Here is a 21999-nt window from a genome sequence, read left to right as displayed (position 1 = left end):
CGATTAGTATAAGATCATGCTATATTTACCTGTAGCTCTATTCTATATAACACTATACTTCAAATAGTACCTAAATTGTTGCCTGCTCGAAAATATTTCCATATCTAAATGAACAAAAATATCATTTGATAGCTCGCGCTTAACTTCTACATTGAAGTTGATAGTAAAGTAAACTCTTATTCATTAAAAAGCATATTAATGATTCGCTCATAGGGAGTCGCGAGCAGTTTTAAAGGGCATAGATCGTTTAATCTGAAGTCTATTGTTACATGATTAGTTGAAATTACTCTCGTGCATGAATATTTTTCTTTACCCAAGTATTTCTCCGACTAGGGTAACCTATTTAGATTAGTGATCCGCATATTACAACAAAACTATTTTATGCCGGCCTTAATTTGTGTCTCTTGAACTATTTTTATTAATATAATTATAGAACAGATATTTCAATATAGAAGAGACAATGTATGTCAAACTAGTGGATTTTGTAAGAAACTTTTTTTGTCTTCAGCAGTATATATATTGTGGCTTAAACCGATTAATCTGAAGCTACCTGTGCTAGATACTCTGATAAAAGGAACATAGCAAATTAATCTCACTTTCTCAATTTGTTGTGACCGCATGACACAATACTACTATTTGCAATTTTCCACGCAGAAAATATCATTGTTGTTGCCCACGAACAGACTCCTCACGAACAAGGGCAGAATTAGGGCATAATCACAACTCAAAACATACTCAGAACACCTACGATAGTTTCCAGAATTTGATGTCCTGAGAATCATATAAGAGGTGTAGGGCTCTGTGTAGGATCTTCCGGGATAAGGTAGTATGCCAATATTGAAGGCAAGGATAGGTGTATCGCGTAAGACCGAAATCGTTTTACCAGATAAACGGACCAAGCAAAGGTGAGAGAGATATCGTGTGGTGGTCCGTGGTTCTACTCGTTATAGAAAGATACTTGATCATTTAATGTAGAGGTGATATGACTACACTCCGAAAATGGTTTTAAAGTTAAAAGGGGTACAGGATAGGATCATATGACCTGAATTTTCGCGAAGACGAAAAGCTGTTATGATCATGTAATTGACAATTACACTTAGACGATGCGAGATCTCTGTCAATAGAAATTCGGTAAATCCTATGTGATCATTAGAAAGAGTGTGCACGTGATGGTTACAACTTACTCAACGTATATTTAGTATAACTCTGAACTCGCTGCGTGTGCGTCGGCTGAATGCTCTATATGTTTTGCAGTGTATTCGCGATTAATGGGCTCTCTCTATGGTTTGTACTCAACGTAGTGACCGGACGCTCAATCCTCTATCTGACATTCTTAGAATATAACTACTCGGTGATACTGAATATTCAGACTCCAAGTCCGCCTCTCTTCTTCGGTTGTTTACGCTCACCGTCAAAATCATGGCCTCTCCTCGTCTCGAGAAGCCCGCCCCACAATATCTATCGGCCAAATAAAAAAAAATAAAAGTTCATAAAGCATATGGATTTAGTTACTTCGTCTTAAACCTATTTGGTATTCTGATACGATCATATGTGCAGGAGTAGATAAGTATGAACCATCGACGGTACAGTTAGTTCGTATGACGCACACTCCGCAGCTAGAAAGTATTAGACATACATAAATTTGCATGATAATGCATTTTCTCGCATCCCATAAAGTATAGATAGATGTCTAACATAGATAAGTGATTATTAGAATTAAATGCATGACTTGATTGTTTAAAATTGGCCAATAGGCGTCAAGACTCGTAACGTAATTGTTCTCTGAGCTTTTCCAAAAAAATTGCATATCATTGACATCACCGAATGCGCCGTTGTGGAGAGAAGCAGTGTTTTCATCCAGAACCGATTTGCCCGGTTCACCATTTGGATGGGTATGAGTTGTCATATTATTGCCATTTTTGTATTTGGATACAAAACCAAAGTTATTTTACGCGTACCCTCGTTGTAAGATCTTTTAGCGCCGAGTTTTTCCGCTATGAGTTTCAGTGTACGTACAGAAACAAGTTTATATTAGGAGAATTATCAAGATAAGTTTAGGTGAATGGTTCGAAAGTTTGGTTTCTGGAAGTGTATTTATTTGTGATATTGATAATTGTATCTTGTTTGCTTGCTAGCTCTTAGAGATATGTCATTCGAAAATCAGGGTCACACTCATTAACCGGTGAGATGGTTTTTGTGTGTTTAATTAATTTTGCATTAATCATGTTAGAAATATAGAGTGATTGTTTGAATTAATTAGGTCTCACAATCGGTTGTTTGTGTGTGCATAAAGTATTGTTCTCGGTTTTTATAGTTACTTATAATTCCATTTATTCTAATTTTTATGAGCCTGTACATAATTGAATAGTGTGTGCATTACTAATCTACTATATCTCTCTCTCTTATAGTAATTTGTGCATTGATTAAACTTATTTTTGCACTAAATTTTTATTATATTAAAATAATGAGTTTATGAAGATTTTTACATTATTTTTTGTTAGATTATATTGGATAAATTAATGAAAAGGTAAATTGATAAAAAATAAAAATTACGAACACTTATTTCAATTTAGGATTCAATTTAATAAAATCAAAAGTTTTGAATCTAAAATTGATAGAACCCGATAAGGTAGATGCCAACATTAACCTTTTCCTAAAAAATAACATGGTCCGTCTGATGGATGATCCAAAAATTAGATAAAAAATGTGGAATGACCTGATTTTCGAAAAAAAAATGTAAAATGACCTTTGCAGACGTCAAAAAATTCGGGTGAGATTACCAAAATATACTCGTGTGCACGCGAAAAAGTAGTCTCGCTCTCTCTTCTTTTTTCCGCTCACAAATCACTGTCTCTCACTCTCGCTCGTCTCGCTCTCTCTTCGTTTTCTCACTCACAAAATCACTCATCTCTCTCGTCTCTTGCTCACCGGAGTTAGTCGCATTGGAGTTACTCGCGTGGACTCGTGGTGCCGGAGAAGAAGAAGACGACTACAGAGGAGAAGAAATCGAGGAAGAAGAAGACTACGTGCAGAGGAAGATTTCTCGCACTAGAGAAAAAGAGGAAAAATAAAAAAGAAGGGCAATTACGTAATTTCACATGATCATGACATCAACGAATGAGCATTTGACATTTTTTTTAAAAAACAAAGTTATTTACCATTTTAGATCTTTGCCATAAAATTAGTACAAGAAAACAATATAAAATTATCAAAAGTGTGTATATATGGTCAGCTTTCTTGATTTGAACAACATTAACTGAATGGTTTTGAATATTTAGAAAAAGAGTGTGATTGGCAATGGTTTTTTATTTATTTATTTATTTTCTTTTTTTTGACCTACATTGAAATGTTTAATTTTGGATTACAAAGGAAAAAAATTGCTAATTCTTAAGGATAAAATTAACATTCTACACTTAATTATTACAAACCAAATCAAAGGTAGAAATTATTAATAAGTATACCAAAATCCTTGCAACCATTCATAAGAGTTTCCACACACACACATATATATTTAAATTTTAGGATAGAGTTTCCATAATTCTTGAATAAGACATCTAATCATTAACGTTCTAATCAATAGCTAATATCAATGTAGCTTAGTGGTCAAGACATCTATCTATTTCTACCAAGTTGGCAAAATTCCAAAATTTGTTACCCCTGGAATTTTTTTTTTTTTTTTTTTTTTTAATTGGAAAAAAAAAAAAATTGAATATTTAAAATTAAATATTAAGATTTAAACTACAAGATTTATCACTAAAAAAAAAAGCTACAAATTCAGTCCACAAACTCTTTAATAATTGTTTGGAAGAAAAGCTACTTTAAAAAAGTATTAAATACATTTCTAAACTTTTATTTTGTGTTAATCAATCTCTTTTTTTTAATTCACATACTTTCTTAGACATAAAGATATGAACAAGGTGTGCACAATTTTAAAATTAGAAGACCTCTAATCATAACATTCTTATGTTAATTGAGTTATACTTGCTTTTGAAACTTTTTAATTACAATCTTAAAAAAAACATGAATTGGACTTAAATTTTAGATGAAATTACAATTTCCTTAATTTTGAAGTTTGTGTCTATCTATCTCTAAACTTTCAAAATTATAAATTTAGTCACTAAACTTTCAGAATTTTTAAAAATCGATGATACGTTTGGACACACAAATAAAAATTAGCTTCATTAGTTATAAAATTCAAATCTTAAATTGAAGATTAAAAACTTATTAGACATTCATAAACGTTGGAGACAAAGTTGTTGTAGGTTATCCAAAGGCAAGTCTTTGGTTCATGAGTGGGCCAAGCCCAAGGGCATCCTAGGAGTACGACTAAGGGTATGTGCGTCCCTAAATGGAAGCTAAAGCCTCAAGTGTCTAGTCAACCATGTCGAGCTTGATCCACATCACCAAAAGGGTAATAACCGAACCAAGTCGAGCTCACTGGCCAAAAACCTACAATTACTTTGAGGATTACACTTGCACTAACATTGCTCATATTGTAGGTCTCAAATGGATATCATATGACAGACTTTATAAATAGTCATATTCTACCATAGCAAGCGATAATCAATACTCCAAGTGCTTAGCTAAATAAATAATTCCTACAATAACTCACACTAGAGTGTGCTCCACTTAACATCACACCAGTGCGAGTTCTCTTACATGTTGGTCATATGCGTTCAAAGTCTAAAAGAACTTTGTTAGTGAGTCAAGCTTAAATGAGATCTGCACACCATAAGTAAACATCAAGGAGGTTTTTGGCTCACCAACATGAGTTGAGTTGAGTTGGTATAAATAAACCAACTCAATGTTTAGCCCACCAATTTTAAATATCGGTGGAGTTACCAACTCACCCCAACTCTCAATTCTTTCAATGTTTTCAATGACTCTACCCATCATTACCGTCGATGACTATCGCTAGCACACTACGGAAACCAACTATGGGCTTCGACAACCACTTTCGATGGCAACTCCAGTGACCCGACTCTGACGATCACTTTTGCACCACCAACTTCGACAACCAATTTTAGACTCTGGAAACCACCTCCAATAAAAAACTTCGATGACCAACTCCAATAACTATCGGCTCTAACAACCACCTCTGACTATAAACTTCGAGAAAATCACCTTCGATGACAATCTTCGAGCGAACAACTTCAACAACCAATTCCGTGAAGGAATGGAATTCTCGCGGTAGAAGCGATTGAACACTTTCGTGTCTTAGAATTTAATTTTGAAACTTTTTAAATAACACAGAGAAGATAGAAGCGGAGGATAAAACATTCACAACCTAAGCATGTTTTTCTATGAATTACAGAAAGGAAAAAAGGGAAGGAGAAAACTTACTCTTGAAGAAACATGTCTTCACGTATCCCTCTCCTGGTGATCACGAACAGAAAAAAACTTCCTACGAATACAATAACAATTTGGACACCACCACAATGGCTACCTTACTATTCTTTAGGTGAGAATCAAGTAGAATGTGTGGGCTTACTTGTTAATTTTGGTGAGGAAAGGAGATTTTTTTTTAGAGAGTTTCTTCTATAGAGGAGGAAGATGATTAGTGCAGAGAAATTCAAGAAGACTTTCACATTCAAAATTCCATATGCACTCCTTTGTTGATGGGGATATGAGAGATGAGGAAGTTCTTTTATAAACTCCCTCTTAACACGTAAAATAATTCCCATGGGAGTTATTTTACTTTTAAATTTAACTATATTAAATTTAATATAATTAAAATCAACTATATATTATATCATATATAATACATAATCTATAGTTTATATTATATCACATATAAGATAACCTAAAGTTTATATTCTCTCATATAACAAATAGTATTAAGATGAATAATATTCATATAAATTTTAACCTATAATTTTTATATGAATCTCATTCATATAATTAATATTTGAATCATATTCAAATATTTATTTCTCTCATTAAACTTTATATTATAATGTATCCAAATATATTATATTCATTGTAAGTCAAAATTAAAGGATTCTTATTAATCCTTATTGAGATAGCAAGGGCACCTTATGGACCTACAAATTACAAGCTCTAATGATACAAGATTAATTAATTAAACTCTTTAATTAAATTAAAATTAATCAACTTTCATTAATTGTCAGTCACTCCACTAAAGACCAACAACTATACTCTTTATATTGTAGATATATTTTTGTGTCCATTGGATATAACCAATCAATAATAAGTTGACCATTCACAAATTGCTCGTAAGTACAGTTAGGCCGAAATATCGTTTTATCCCAATAATTACATCAAACTTCTTAAGTAGCATTGATCCCTCTAATGAACAATTAGTCATAGTCTAACTATAACTAGACCCCTCTCTGACCAGTGAGAGGGTTGAGGCGCCTTATTATTCAAGACCTAGAATCAGCCCTCAAGAGAGCAATGTATTTACTTACCTTAACAACGAGAATGAGTGAATTCCTTCTTGTAATGTTGTGCTTCTAGCTTTCTTCTCGAATGAATCCCTAAAATAGTAGGCTTATTGAGTTGGCGAATCTAACCACTCTCACCCATCCAGATCTAGGTATGAGTTCACAACTCACTTTGAATTAAGGTCGTACTAACTTTGGTCATCCTAGTGAAATGTAAGTCTCTTCTGTTAGGGTTGATGCCCTAAGTCTCGTAGGGTCTTGTAGTTTGTAATTGTATTGTACACATATTTTATTTATTTAATAAAATATGAGATGTTTTATTTGACATTTAGTAGCATTTAACCCACAAACCAATAAACTAACATCCAAGGTTATATTTGTAGCTTAAACATGTATGTAGAGACATACAGGCGGTTCATGTTTAAGTGATAATCTAAATGGTCTGTAGTAGATGGATAAGGCTGGATACCTTATCCTGGCGACACTACGAATATGACCTGCTTTGTAGATGTTACAATTGTTGTAAAGTGTTACAAATGATCTGATCCTGATCATTCATGTGAAGACATGTGAACAAGGGTATTCTATACAAAGGAGTTTGTATAAGATCGAACCACAAAATGACTAGTCTCATTATATAATGCCGTTCATAATTGAGACTTATATTTCACTAGGATGACCATAGGTGACATGACCTGAATCTTGAATGAGTTGTGAACTCCTGAGGCAGTCATTTGATTTGTATGTGTGAGAGTGGCTAGATTTCCGACTCAATAAGCCTACCATTTTGGAAATTCGTCTAATTGAGAAGCTGGGAACATAGCTACACAAGACAGAATTCACTCTTTCCCGACACCGGGATAAGTAGATAAATTGCTCCCTTAAGGGCTGATTTCAAGGTTTGAACAATGGTGGCGTCACACCCTCTTCTGGCCCGAGAGGGGTTTGGTTACAATTGGACTATGACTTATTGTTCATTAGAGGGATTAGTGGTACTTAAAGAGTTAGATGTAACTACAGGGGAAAAACGGTAATTTTGGCCCAGCTGTACTTACGAGCAATTTGTGAAAGGTCATCACACTGTTGGCTGGTTATATCCAATGGACACAGAAATATAACTGTAGTGCGAAGAGTGCAACTATTGGCCTTTAGTGGAATGCTCAACAGTGGATGGATGTTGAAAGGAGTCCGACAGGTAAGATTGTGTTGAATGAACTTTCCAAGGAAAATAAAGAAAATAAAGTGTTTGTGTTGAAAGGAGCGAGAGGTGGCTACTTCTACGATCCATAAAAAAAATAAAGTGTTTGTGTTGACAAATGCTACATTTTTAGAAGAAAACCACATAAGAGAGCATTTGCCACGCAGTAAGATTGTATTGAATGAACTTTCTAAGGAAACTATTGAACCTTCAACAAGAGTTATTGAAGAACCCAACACCTCAACAAGAGTTATTAAAGTTGGATCATCTAATAGGTTAAATCCACCTCAAGTGTTGAGGGAGCCTCGATGTAGTGGGAGGGTTGTAAACCCACCTAACCGTTATATGGGTTTAACAGAAATCCTAGCTATGGTAGCTGACGGAGATGTTGAGGATCCATTGACTTACAAAAAGAAAATGGAGGATGTTGATAAAGATGAATGGATGAAAGCTATGGATCTCAAAATGGAGTTTATGTATTTTAATTCTATTTAGGATCTTGTAGATCAACCTGATGGGGTAAAACATATAGGCTACAAATGGATCTACAAGAGAAAACGGGGTGCTGATGGGAAGGTATAAACCTTCAAGGCTAGACTTGTGGCAAAGGGTTATATCTAAGTTAAGGAAGTCGACTATGAGGAGAATTTCTTACCTATTGCCATGTTAAAGTTTAGCCAGATCCTCCTATCCATTGCCTCATATTATAACTATGAGATTTGTCAAATGGACGTCAAAACTGCTTTTCTGAATGGTAATCTTAAGGAGACCATTTATATGAAGCACCCTGAGGGATTCATTATCTAAAGTTAAGAGCAAAAGGTTTGCAAGCTTAATTGTTCCATTATGGACTAAAGCAAGATTCTCAATCTTGGAACATAAGATTTAATACTGCAATAAAATCTTATGGCTTTGATCAGAATGTTGACGAGCCTTGTGTATACAAGCCTTGCGTATCAACAGTTCAGTAGCTTTTCTAATGTTGTATGTAGACGATATCCTACTTATTACGAATGATGTAGGACTACTAGCTAAAATTAAGAATTGGCTAGCGACCCAATTCTAAATGAAAGATTTAAAAGAGGCATAGTTTGTTATGAGCATTCAGATCTTTAGAGATCGAAAGAACAATATGCTAGCTCTGTGGCATCATACATTGACAAAATGTTTGTCAAGTTTTCGATGTAGAACTCCAAGAGAGATTTACTACCTTTCAAGCATGGAGTTATATTGTCTAAGGAATAATGTCATAAGACACCTTAAGAAGTTGAAGAAATGAGATGGATCTCTTATTCATTGGCTCTTGGCAGCCTGATGTATGCGATGTTATGTACTAAACCTGACATCTGTTATACGATGGAGATAATCACTAGATATCAGTCTAATCCAAGATTTGATCACTAAACCTTTGTTAAAAACATCCTCAAGTATCTACAAAGAACGAGGGACTATATGCTCGTGTATGGTTCTAAGGATTTGATCCTTACAGGATACACGAACTATGATTTTCAGACTGATAAGGATTCTAGGAAATCCACATCAAGATCGGTGTTCACTCTTAACGGAGGGGCTGCAGTCTGGAGGAGCACCAAGTAAGGATGCATTTTTGACTCCACCATGGAGGTTGAGTACGTAACAGCTTGTAAAGTTGCTAAGGAAGCTATGTGGCTCAGGAAATTTTTGACTGATCTAGAAGTCGTTTCAGACATGTCAAAGCCCATCACCCTTTATTGTGATAATAGTGGTGTTGTGGCTAATTCCCGAGAGCCTCGAAGTAACAAGCGCGGGAAGCATATAGAGTGGAAGTATCATCTCATCTGAGAGATTGTGCATCAAGGGGACATGATCGTCACACAGATAGCTTTGGAGCACAACGTTGCTGATCCATTTACAAAGGCCTTCACGGCTAAAGTGTTTGAGGATCACTTGCAAGTATGGATCTACGAAACAAACCACATATATTCTAGGGCAAGTGGAGATTTTGTATTGGTCGCGTGTGTATGCCCTAATTATTGATTTGTGTACTTGTATATTGTACACCCCACTAACTTTAAGACAAGTGAAAAATTGTTGGGGTTGATGCCCAAATCTCGTAGGGTTCTGTAGTTTGTAATTGTATTGTACAAATATTTTATTTTATTTAATAAAATATGAAATGTTTTATTGAGATTTAGTAGCATTAAACCCACAAACCAATAAACTAACATCCAAGGTTATCTTATGTAACGATCCAAGGTTCAGGAGGGGTACATGAATGAACCGGTATCACATCCAAATGAGAGGGATCCTAAGGACATGAAAGTATGGTTAAGAAAAGACTTAAAAGAATTGAAAGTTACTACCTATACCAACAAGGTGCACCTTCCTTTTCGGTGGCTCAATCATAAGAAACTCCAAAGTTAAGCATGCTTAGCTTGGAGTAATCCTATGTTTGGTGACCTCCTGGGAATTTTCCTAGGATGTAGGGAAATGTTGTAAAGACATACAGTGATAATCTAAATGATCTATAGTAGTACTTAAGGAGTTAGATGTTCCCCTCCCCCTCCCCCCCTTTTTCTCTCTACAACATACGTGAAGATGGGTGGTACAGTTAGTGATCTTCTTCTCCTCCTAAGTTTTAACAGTTAGAAAAAACAGACATAAGTTTTTCTCTGAGAAAAGTTTCTCAATTCTTCCCTCTTCCTCTCTCAAACTCTGTTCCTCTCTTCCAAAATAATAAGAGCGACAACTCCTATGATTTTCATCTTAGAGGAATACAGGGGGAAGCCATCGTGACCAATTAAGGTTTTTGAGTTCATTGCAATTTTAAGAGGAAAATTATTACATGAGGGATCGAATCTTCAAGGGTCAGTAATTCTTCTCCCATCTCTTTTCTCTTTTTCATAAATAGCATGCTGTAAAATTTTTATTTAAATGCATAATGTTTTTGTATTTGAATAGTATGTAATACATACATAACAAAAAAAAAAAAAATCATAAAATATAGATTTTTTCTTGGAACATTTTCTAGCAAAAAATAGTGAAAAATGAAGATTTGTTTTCTGATGATTCTCCAAATTTAAAGGAATTGAAAGTGAGAACGTTGAAGAAATTTGGTGCCATTCTATTAGTTGCCAAGATGATGGGAGGAATTCAATTAAAAAGATTCATGGTAAAGTAAAAATACAGAGGAACAATAAAAATAAGAATAAAAAAAAGAAGATGATGATAAAATTCATGGAGAAAAATTAGAAATTAAAATTTTTTATTTCTCTTTGGCTTTCTATTTTATTTAACTATGTGGTGGGTTAATTGTTGTTCATTAGTAAAAGAAAGAAAGAAAGAAAGAAGAAAGAGAGAGAGAGATTGAAAAATTTTAAAATTTAAAATAACAAAAATTGTAATCCGGAGTAGAATTATTGAATAAAAAATTTTAAAACAAAAATAGTCATCATAAAAGTATATTATTTAGAGTTCAAAAAACAATATCACATATCCCAAACATATGAACTCAACTCTATAACCCGAACACATACATATGAACTCTACGGATACATAAGCTTCAAACATCATATTTCAACCCATTGCCTTAAATAGTCTCAAATTCAAAATTTAACCTAAAATTTAAAAGTTATCCCACATAAGTAATTGATTCATTCTCATTTATGAATAAATAAAGTTTACAAATTATTGGCAGAATACCCTACCAATAAGAGAATCTCTGTCATATTCCCTATCAATTTCAAAGCTTTTTCTAATGTACTATTATTTTTATTATTACTAGTAGCATTCAAATTCCAGTGAATCGGGAAAAAATAAATTGAATAAATACTCTTTTGGATGGATTTTGTACAAATTCAATTAAAAAAATAAATTCCGTCGGTCGATCAAAGCATCAAATTTCCGAAAGGAAAAAGTGATTCCTTTTTTCAAATTTCCATTTCCTTTTCTTCTTCTTTGAAAGCCCTCTGTTCTCGGAAGCACCGTATGGTAATTTTTCATTTTCTTCCCAAATATTTATATGGCAGAAGAAAGTGGTCACAGTTCCTCCAGTTTTCAGCCACCAGTTTTCTCCCGATCCAATTCCGAAAATTCCAGACTCTTTTCAGCCCCAACAAAACCCATAAAGCAATTTTAGCGTCTATTGAATTTCTACTTTTGCGGGTCTTCTATCACTATTTGGTCAACACTAACCACCTATATATATATAATTCTCAATTGGGTTTTCTTTTCAACTAATCAGATTCGTGCTTTGCCCCATTAAATTATTTCTTCCCCCCTTCATCCGATTTATTGTTTGAAGATCAAAGTCTCGTCATCGTTTCGGATCGTGATGGCTACAACTGGTAGTAACATTGACAGTAGCAAGGTGAAGATCGTCCATGGCGATGCTGGCTACGTTCTTGAAGATGTTCCCCATTTCTCCGACTATATTTCCGATCTGCCTGTGCGTTTTCCCCAAACCCCATTTAATTTTGATTTCTTCTTTTGTCTAAGTAATGATTAAATGGGTGAATTCTTCCGTTGATCTTAACGAGATTTAGTAATCTGAGTGTTTTTGTTTTAGTCCACTCTGTTTATTCTTCATGGAAATTGATACTGTTTAAATTTGCGGCCATGAATGATGAATCTAGGGAATCCCCACTTTTTTTTACTGTTCATATTATTGATTTGGTGGAGCCATTGGCGGTTTGCTTATGATGCTGATGGTTTGTTTTGCTTGCAGACGTATTCCAATCCATTGCAAGACAATCCTGCGTACTCTGTAGTCAAGTTGGTGCTTCTTCTTTTGTGATTTTTTAATCTGATTTCTGTTTTCTTATGGTTTGTTGTGACATTGGCTGATTTCCATTTGTGATTGATGAACTCAATCTTGTGTTTTGCAGGCAGTATTTTGTGCATGTTGATGATACCGTTCCTCAGAAGGTTAGCCTTTTATTGAACCTTAACTTTAGTTTTGAGAGAGTTTGCATGTTATGTTTATACGATATTTGTAAATTAGTTAATCTTAGACTTTGGATTTTTGTTACAAAATTCATTGGGAGGTTGAATCATTGATTGACCAAAAAACTTAAGCTTGTGGGTGAAGGTAAATTTAACATTATATCATCTAACAATTGTGTTTAAAGATGATCCGATAAATGATACATCTCCTGGTTTCTTGTGAGAGAATTTTCTTCTCTAAATATATCAAAAGGTGGGAATTGGGATTCATGAAGAAATCGTTTTACATCTAATCTGGCCACCTAGTAGCAAGATTTATGAAGGACAGGTGTATGAAAATTATAATATTTTCAGGTAGCAAAATGCATCATCGTTTTCTTTGCTTTTGCAGATTGTTGTTCACAAAAGTAGTCCAAGAGGAATACATTTTAGGCGTGCTGGCCCACGCCAACGGGTAAGATCTCTCTCCATTCCTCTCTCTATTTAAGCATGGTTTCAAATATCATCTTTTCGTATCAAGTTGCAATTGATTGTCATTCAGGTATACTTTCAGTCAGATGAGGTTCATGCCTGTATTGTGACATGTGGCGGTCTTTGCCCCGGACTCAACACTGTGATCAGGGAGCTAGTATGTGGCTTATACAATATGTATGGTGTCAAGAAGGTTCTGGGAATTGAAGTAAGTAAGCCTTAATCCACTAGGAATGTAGCTTTTATTTTCTTTTTCCGACTCCTTCTCAAACCAACCCCTTTTTAGTTAATAAAGTTCTTTATTGTAGCATTTTAATTCCTATGCTTTTGGTTAAAAAGAGATCACTATAATATCTTCTTCAATTTATTAAACTAAAAGTGATTTGCAGGGTGGATATAGGGGTTTCTATTCTAAGAATACCATCCATTTGACTCCAAAGTTTGTGAATGATATTCATAAACGTGGTGGAACTGTCATTGGGACATCACGAGGTGGTCATGATACCTCAAAGATAGTTGACAGTATTCAAGATCGTGGCATCAATCAGGTGTGAATATTATCTTTTTTCAATTTTGATGGAAATTAGATTCTTAGATATGTATTATCGCAATGTACATACTAGACTGCAAACTCAAATTCTTGGACCTTCGTTCGTTGCTTTGCTTTCCGCAGGTTTATATAATTGGTGGAGATGGAACTCAGAAGGGAGCAGCTGCTATATATGAGGTAACATAGTGAATGATGTTTTGTAAGTAATAAAACTTGGTGCTTTAATGTTCTGTATTCTCGTGTTTCCTTTTTCTTGATGCAAAATACAGATAATGTTGATTCAGGTTGCTTATCCTCTTTTTGTTATGTGGTTCTTCAGGAAGTCAGAAGGAGAGGGCTCAAAGTTGCAGTTGTTGGGATCCCGAAAACCATCGATAATGACATCCCGGTACATTGTTCATGTTTCAACTTTTTTGACTATTGTGGTAAATTAGATTGTCGCTGGATTTAAATGGATTTTGCCTGTTGCTAATGCAGATCATTGACAAGTCCTTCGGCTTTGATACTGCTGTTGAAGAGGCTCAGCGTGCTATAAATGCAGCCCATGTTGAAGCCGAAAGTATGGAGAATGGTATAGGGCTCGTGAAGTTGATGGGTCGCTATTGTGGTAAGTTTGTGGTTTTGTTATGATTTGTTTCTTTAGAAGAAAGCTAATATTTAGATACTTCGCAGCTCCCTCTTTTACATTGTGCGATCTCACCTTCCATGGCTTGGGTTGCTATAGCATTTATGATTAGAACTTCTAGACATGAACTTATCAAAGCCTATTTTCCCATTACCTTTACTAAGTTTTAATGTTGCTTTTTTGGTGACAAGCGCAGGGTTCATAGCGATGTATGCAACTCTTGCAAGCAGGGACGTTGACTGTTGCTTAATTCCAGAGTCACCCTTCTATCTTGAAGGAGCCGGTGGACTTTATGAATACATAGCAAGATGTCTCAAAGACAATGGACACATGGTCATTGTCATTGCAGAAGGAGCTGGCCAGGAGCTGCTTTCTGGAAGCCTCGATTCCGATAAGCAGGATGCTTCTGGAAATAAGCTTCTTCAAGATGTTGGGCTATGGCTATCACAGAGAATCAAGGTTTGACTTTCAATGTGCATTTTGTTACATAAAAAAGAATACCGTTTAGTGTCTACTGTCTTTTCTTATTGATATACTGCCAACATTTGTTCGTTTAGTTAGACCGTGCTGTACGAAGTGACTGTTATAGCCCAAATCTCTGGGATGAGAATCTCATGCTTCTACAACTTAAATGTTACAATCTCACTGATCATACAGTACTTAAATCAAATCATTGTTTGCTGAAACTTTGATTTTTTTTTTGCAGGATCATTTTTCAAAAGAACATAAGATGACCATAAACCTCAAATATATTGGTAACTTTTAAGCCATAATATTTCAACGTTAAGTATTTTATTGGACTACATGACTGAAACGTATAATGTTATTCTTCTGACAGATCCAACATATATGATCCGAGCTATCCCAAGTAATGCCTCTGACAATGTTTACTGCACTCTGCTTGCTCAAAGTGCCGTACATGGAGCAATGGCTGGCTATACCGGCTATACTAGCGGCCTTGTTAATGGAAGACAGACATACATTCCCTTCTACGTAAGACCCGGATCCCGACCCCTGCAAATAAATACACAAGATGCATGCATAACACACATTTGATGGACTTATTTGAAGTTATAAAAACTTAGGACAGTGATGTTTTACATGTTATGTTAAGGTGAAAGTTCAAACCAACAAAACTAACCCCGAGTCGGTTGTCCAGTCTTACTTTCCTTTTGTTATTAGAAATTGTGGATGTTGGTCAAGTTAGTTAGGCTCATGTTGTGGCCATTGACAGTGATTTCAGTTTTCTTCATTCCATGTGCCTACAAAACAACCCCAATCTGTCGATGGTTGTCGGATGAATAAATTTTCATTCGTTAAGCTCTGCGCTGAATGTTATTAACATTGATTTGGTCAATCTTGCAGCGAATTACAGATAAGCAGAACAAAGTTGTGATAACTGACAGAATGTGGGCAAGGCTTCTATCATCGACGAACCAGCCTAGCTTTTTGACTGCGAAAGACGTAACTGAGGAGAAGAAAGAGGAAGAGACGTTGATCCAGATGAACCAGTTAAGCAATAACACCGAGGACGAAACGGTGAGCAATCCTAGTGTAAAGTAGTTGAACTCTATTGTATGAAGAATTTGAAAGATGGGTGTGTTGTAAGTTAAGCTAAGCTAAGGCTGTTATTTTTGGGCCTTTCAGTTCTTCTCTCTAGCAATTGCTGAAGTCCTAAACCACTTGTGAAGAAGCTGTTCTTTATGGAGTTCTTTATTTATCCTGAGTTTGTTGTAGTCTAATTATAGAGTGAAAATCTATAATCCATATCTAAGAAGGGATCCTCCCATGGTCTTGGATTTTTAGGAAAAGATAGATCTCTCTAATCTTGAATATATATCAGATAGTAGTTGGGGTCATCCTTTGGTCTTTGGATGAAATGAGTCATTGTTGTATGCAATTTTGTTTTTTTTTCTTAAATAAAATATTTCATTTTTGTCGTATAGTTTATGAATTGTCTATGATAAATGCATTAAATCATCAAATAGTTTCGAGGGATTGTTTGTTTCGCATACATTCAAGATTTTTATAGAGTAGATATCTAGATTAGCGTGTTTATTTTGTGGGAATATTAGATGTTCTGATATCTAAAGATTCTCGAGTAACTTAAGATTCTCTTATAGCTCATTTTGAAAGTTTTGAATGTTCTTCTGAAACATGATTTTTTCGAATTCTCATGTTGAGGGTATCTCTTTTTTACTTTTTTTTTCTCTACTCTTCTTTACTTTAGGGGTGAGCATCGGTTGATCGGAGTCGGTTTTTCAAGTAAACTGCCATTGAACTGACTAAGGTCTATTTAATAAATGTTCAAATCGACCTTGATCATCGAGGAGTAAAAGTTGGTTGGTCGGTCGATTTTATTCTTTAATTTTTTTAATTTGTCGATTTGGAATTTTTTCACATTGACATCGTTCGATCCCTCTTCTTCTCTAATCGATTTTAGTTCGGTCGATTGGCCTGGTTTTTTAGGTCTAGCTCACCTCTACTTGCATTTTGTAATTAAAGTAAATCTTATCCATCATATGTGTAGTTTCAATTTTTTATTAGAATATTTAAATTTAAACTAATATTTACTTTAAAAAGTATTAAATTAATATATATTATTTTGTTGAGGAAAATAACATATAAAAATAATATAAACTCTATTAATTTAAATAGATATTTAAATTAATAGAAACAAATGTTTTATAAGTTCAATTTATTAAGAACATTATGTAAATTTATAACATCTCTAAGTAGAAATTTTATAAAACAGACATTGTAATTTTATAAAACAGACATATGGTTGTCCAAATATTTTCAAAATATTCCATATTTCTAGAACATGGAAAGGTATGATAGTTGCACATGTGGATTTTTATAGTCTTGGCCTTTTGGAAAATGTCAATTTTTGGTATTATCAAAAAAAAAAAAAATCAACATGAAAAAGGTACAATGGAAAATATAAAAATAACCCTTGACATCACGTGCCACCGACATGATATCAAGCCAACTTCATGATGCCATCCATCACACTTCGTTGTTGAATCTTTGTTGTAAGATAAATTTTATTGTTAATTACATCAGCATGGAAATATTAGAAAATTAATTTCATAGCATCACAAAATATACCAATTACATATATCACCTGTCTATTGATGTAGCAGTTGACAAAATAACCAACAATAATAATAATAATTAATTGGATATATTCTATGGTATTAAATAGCTGCAAGTTAAAATAAGATTTGAAATCAGAGGTTCAAATTTTGTACTAATAAAAATTAGTCAATTTTTCTTTTGTACAACGACTACATGATGGTGAATTGAATCTCCAACTTCTAGGTATGAAGGTCATGCCAATACTACTAAGTTAAGTAACCTCATTTTGACACAAAAATTAGTACGTTGTCAACTCAATAACAAAATGTATTGTTTTTTTTTTTAAAGAAAAAACTATTCAAGCATGAGGAAAAATTCAAATGTACAACTTTTATAAAAGTTATTAATTAATATTCTTTGTTGTCATGTGTGTTTGAATTTGATTCCCAAAAGAAAAATATTCTAAAAAGTTTTATGTTTTTGAAAAATACCACTTTTAAATAAACCAATAGATTTGGCCCCTTGACGAAGAAGTTGATGATGCCGGCTTGAAAAAACTTACATGTAAAACTACGTTTTTACCCTTGCTTATTTAATAAAACAGAAATAAACAGTTGGTATCGTATAGTTTGAAATTAGGGGAATTGGGGTGTATGACAAAATTTAAGGTTTCATTCTAAAAAATGACAAAATCGTCAAAGAATAAAATTTATGACAACTGATGGGTGGAAAATGGAGCGTAAATATGCATGCATCTTATGATATGCATTGATCTCCATGCGTCGATGGTCATGCGTTAGACTAAGAAATATGTAATATGCGTTTAAGAATATGTGCGATAACCATGCGTTCCTGCCACAAGCTTTCTTGCTCTCTCGCCAAGTATAACGAGATCACAAGTTTCTCGGGGTGATTTGAGGTCGAACTTAGGGGCTTGTAACTAAATGTTGCAAAGTAATGTGTTTACGGCGATGAATAAAAGAATAAGGAAGTTAAAAGACTATGCATTACTCCTACTCCTAACTAAACAGATTAAGTAATGGAAGCATGACTATGAGAGTTGGTAGAGACGCGGCAACTGTTAACGTGTAATAAGATGCATGGAAAAATAGATAAAATGGTGGAGGGGATGACTTCAACGCATCATTAAGCTTGATCTCAAGGGTAATCCCAGCTATCATAGTTATGCGATCATGCTATACACAAATATACGCATGCGATGCATATGCGAAACAGTCGAGAGAACTTATTTCTAAGTTTCTATTCTTGCTTATGCGAATGATGACTGACGCATACATAAGACAAGATGACTGCATACCACCATTCCTATTTCTAGGGTGCATGCGATGTGTAAATAGCAGATAGAACTTATGTCTAAGTTTCTACTCTTGCTTATGTGATCTAATCCGACTCTCTCAAGCCTAGATTCTAATCCGACTCTCTCAAGCCTAGATTCTATCTTTAGACTACTCTCTTGAGTATGTCTAAAGGGTGAATGATGCTTACATAAAACAAGATTGCATAAAGCATGGTTGTGTTGAACATAAGATTATTCCTATCTCTAGGAACATTGCTTACGTTGCATAGTGAGTTCCACTACTTACCCGATCAGACAGTTAGTCGCCGTTGATCAGCTTATAGATAAGCATTGCAACCGCTCATAGATAAGCATTGCTACAGCCTCACACTAAACAAAGAGGATTAACTCACTATACTCGCGCAATGCACACCTCTCGGTGGTTTGCTACATGTTTCATATGTCTATGCCGCATGATTGAGTATGCGATAACTCTTGCAATCTTACTTAGTTTGTTGTAATGAAAGTAAGGGATGATAAAGAAGAAGTTAATGAAGATGGAGTCGAAGGAAATAGAGAGATGCATTGATTACAAAATGTATTAATGTCTTAAGCCAAAATGTAATACAATACAGAGATAAGAAGAGAGGTGGAGGGCTAGATGTAGGCAATTTCTTGCTTCCATCAAATGTATTTCAAGGTTGTCGGTGGTGCCATGGATGGGTAGTGGAGTAGTCTCTCTCGAGATCTATCTCCGATAAAGCTCCGGTCGTCACTCGGAATGGGTTGAAGGAATGAAGAACTCTCAAAGAATGTCTTCTCACGATCTCATATGTGATCACAAGGATCTGCCTTAAGGCAGAAGCTCGGATACTTTGAATTTAGGCTCTACGGCTCTATTTATAGAGCTCAATCGCCGACAGCATTGATGATCCTGCCCTGAATCACTACCATTAATGGTGCGGTAGGTGAAATATCAACATCATCTTTTTGGTACTCCCAAGGTATCCATCCATGCTCGTTTTTGCCGAAGTACCATCGCAATCCACCAACCTTGTGATCACCCTTCTATCATGGTTATTACTTTGTAGCCGTAACATCCACGTGATGAATGTATGCGATCACCCTTGCGATGGTTTGGGGTTCATCGCATGCGATCGATTCCTGCGATAGCTACAAAAATAGACATTTTGACAAGAATAACGCATAATATTAGGTTAGTCGAGATTTTCAATGCGATCGATGCAAACTCACTTTTCACATGAATTCTTAGTATTATCACTGCATATTCTGCTTGTTAATCTCATAATTCTAAATAAAAGATTACAATAACTTGTATTTCTACCAGCTATCAACAACCCACGTGACATATACATGGCCATAAATTCCTAAATCCCTAATTTGCCCTTGTTTAGTGTAGTAGTTGATGAAACTACAAATACTAGGTAATTGTAAGAATAAAATAGGGTCGAGTTATGTATATAGAGTAATTGCTGAATATTCCTCATGAACAACTGCATTTTAATTTTGGCCACGTAGTTAACAACAATCTCCATATTTTATTTTATTTTATATTTTTTTAAACCACTTTTTGAATTATCTCACTCTAATTAAATATTCAATTTTTTCTACCAAATTAATATTTTAATATCCATATTAGTTGCAACTTTTTATTTTATCCATATATTTTATTCAAATCTTTTAATGATTTTTCATTACTTTATACGTATTCAATTTTAATTCAAATATTTAAATTAGTTTTCCATATTTTTCTACATACATTCTAATAAATTAGTTATATATTTATCATATTCTTAATAAATTAGTTTTTATATTATTTATTTGCTATTATTCACGATTTGGCAAGCAGAAATATCACTTCGTAAAAAAATGGCCATAACTTTTGTTTGTCAGTGTTCATCGATTAGCTACTGTTTTTGCTATGACTTTAAACGGATTAGCTCATCTTTGAATGGTCGATGGAACAGAGAATTCTCCCACCCTGATTTTCTAAAAAATTTTGAGGTGCATATTTCATCAAATTCATCGTTCCAGACAATTTGTGGAATATATCCAAGGTAAAATTTTCCCTCCACTCGTTAACTATATTTCGTTTTGATATGTACTGGATTGATTCAGCAAATTCGAATATGTTGAAGATAAAGATATTTTGTGTGTTGAAATGTCAGTTTTATCCATAATCCCACCCAATTGATGAAATACAGGCAATTGTAGAATAAAAAACATGGTCCGAGTTTAATGTAATACTAGGATAATTTGTTGATTATTCGATGCTAACAACAACTGTCTTCCTAATTTTGCTCTATGTATTTACATAATCTCGCATATTTATTATTATTTCTAGATTTCTACTTTTAAGTACTTTTCTCGAATTAATCTCACCCTACATTAAATTATTCAGAATTTTCTTTTACCAAATTTATATTTTTAAATATGTACATATGATTATTTGAATTTTTATTTTATCCATCATATTTTATTCAATTCCTTTGAATAGGTTTAGTGTCATTACCTTATATCTTCATGTAATTTTTTATTCAAATCTTGAAATTGTTTTTTTCATATTTTTTAATACATACAGTTCTTAATCTAAATTTAGTTTGTCGATACATTCTCATATTTTCTTAATAAATTAGCTTGTATATACTTGTTTTGTAATTATTTTAAGAGATTTTGAAAAAAAAAAGAAATCGTCACTTCATAAAAAAAAATATGCCATAACTTTTGTTACTACAACAAGTTGTTCATTCAATTTAGGCTTTTGTGTTGTCCGTTTCTTTTTAAGCTACTGTTTTTGCATATGACTTACAAACAGGAATCTAGACTCCTCTTTGATGGTCGAATGATATGAGAATTCTCAGCTACTCCATGATTTTTGAAAAATTTTGATGCCGTATATTCCAATCAAATATTAATGTTCTAACAATTTTTGGAATATATCCAAGATAAACTTTTTCCCTCCGTTGAGTTAACTATATCTCGTTTGACAATGTACCGGATTGGTTCTGCCAATTCAAATCTTATTAGGACGGTTGAAGATAAAGATATTTTGTGGTTGATGTCAGTTTTATCAGAGTCCCCCAAATTGATTTATATGTAGTGATTGACCATGTTTCATCTGTTGTCCCAAACAATATGAATAATAAATTAACAAACATTGATCATTCTTCCCAACCTCTTGAGGGCAACATTGGAATCGTTGATTTTCAAGATTTTGATTCCTTTTAATCTTGTATTCCCACTAGAGCAAGTTTACTTTTTAGAAGCAAGTCTGTATTGAAAAAAGCACTTTATTTCTTGTACATGTGGATTAGACTGTTTGTCAGAATGCATTGTTTAGTGTGTGATAGTTGTCTAGGTAGAGTGTGTTTGTTGTTTTCAAACAGTTTTGAAACTCTCACACCTTTAGAATTCCATGTGGGAGTA

General features: G+C 34.0%; 1 protein-coding gene across 1 annotated transcript; it reads left to right on the top strand.

Annotated features, from left to right (window-relative positions):
• Positions 1-11530: 11530 nt before the first annotated feature.
• Positions 11531-16119, top strand: LOC120072233 (ATP-dependent 6-phosphofructokinase 7-like). Its single transcript, XM_039024648.1, has 13 exons — positions 11531-12031; positions 12311-12357; positions 12471-12510; positions 12920-12982; positions 13070-13207; positions 13389-13547; positions 13673-13726; positions 13869-13937; positions 14027-14156; positions 14371-14633; positions 14881-14929; positions 15013-15167; positions 15540-16119. The coding sequence occupies exons 1-13, from the start codon at positions 11918-11920 to the stop codon at positions 15735-15737; spliced, it is 1479 nt and encodes a 492-aa protein (XP_038880576.1). The 5' UTR covers positions 11531-11917; the 3' UTR covers positions 15738-16119.
• The last annotated feature ends 5880 nt before the right edge of the window (positions 16120-21999 follow it).

This window comes from Benincasa hispida, chromosome 2 (assembly GCF_009727055.1).
Source record: "Benincasa hispida cultivar B227 chromosome 2, ASM972705v1, whole genome shotgun sequence".
Classification (NCBI taxonomy): domain Eukaryota; kingdom Viridiplantae; phylum Streptophyta; class Magnoliopsida; order Cucurbitales; family Cucurbitaceae; genus Benincasa; species Benincasa hispida.
Note: the sequence above shows the minus strand (reverse complement) of the source record. Positions and strands in the feature narration are given on the sequence as shown.

What these genes read in the sequence shown, in the direction of transcription:
- LOC120072233 (XM_039024648.1), top strand. Translation starts at nt 11,918, where the DNA reads ATGGCTACAACTGGTAGTAACATTGACAGTAGCAAGGTGAAGATCGTC. An exon ending in GAGCAGCTGCTATATATGAG is followed by an intron (nt 13,727 to 13,868) that starts GTAACATAGTGA and finishes GTGGTTCTTCAG; the next exon opens with GAAGTCAGAAGGAGAGGGCT. An exon ending in CCATCGATAATGACATCCCG is followed by an intron (nt 13,938 to 14,026) that starts GTACATTGTTCA and finishes TTGCTAATGCAG; the next exon opens with ATCATTGACAAGTCCTTCGG.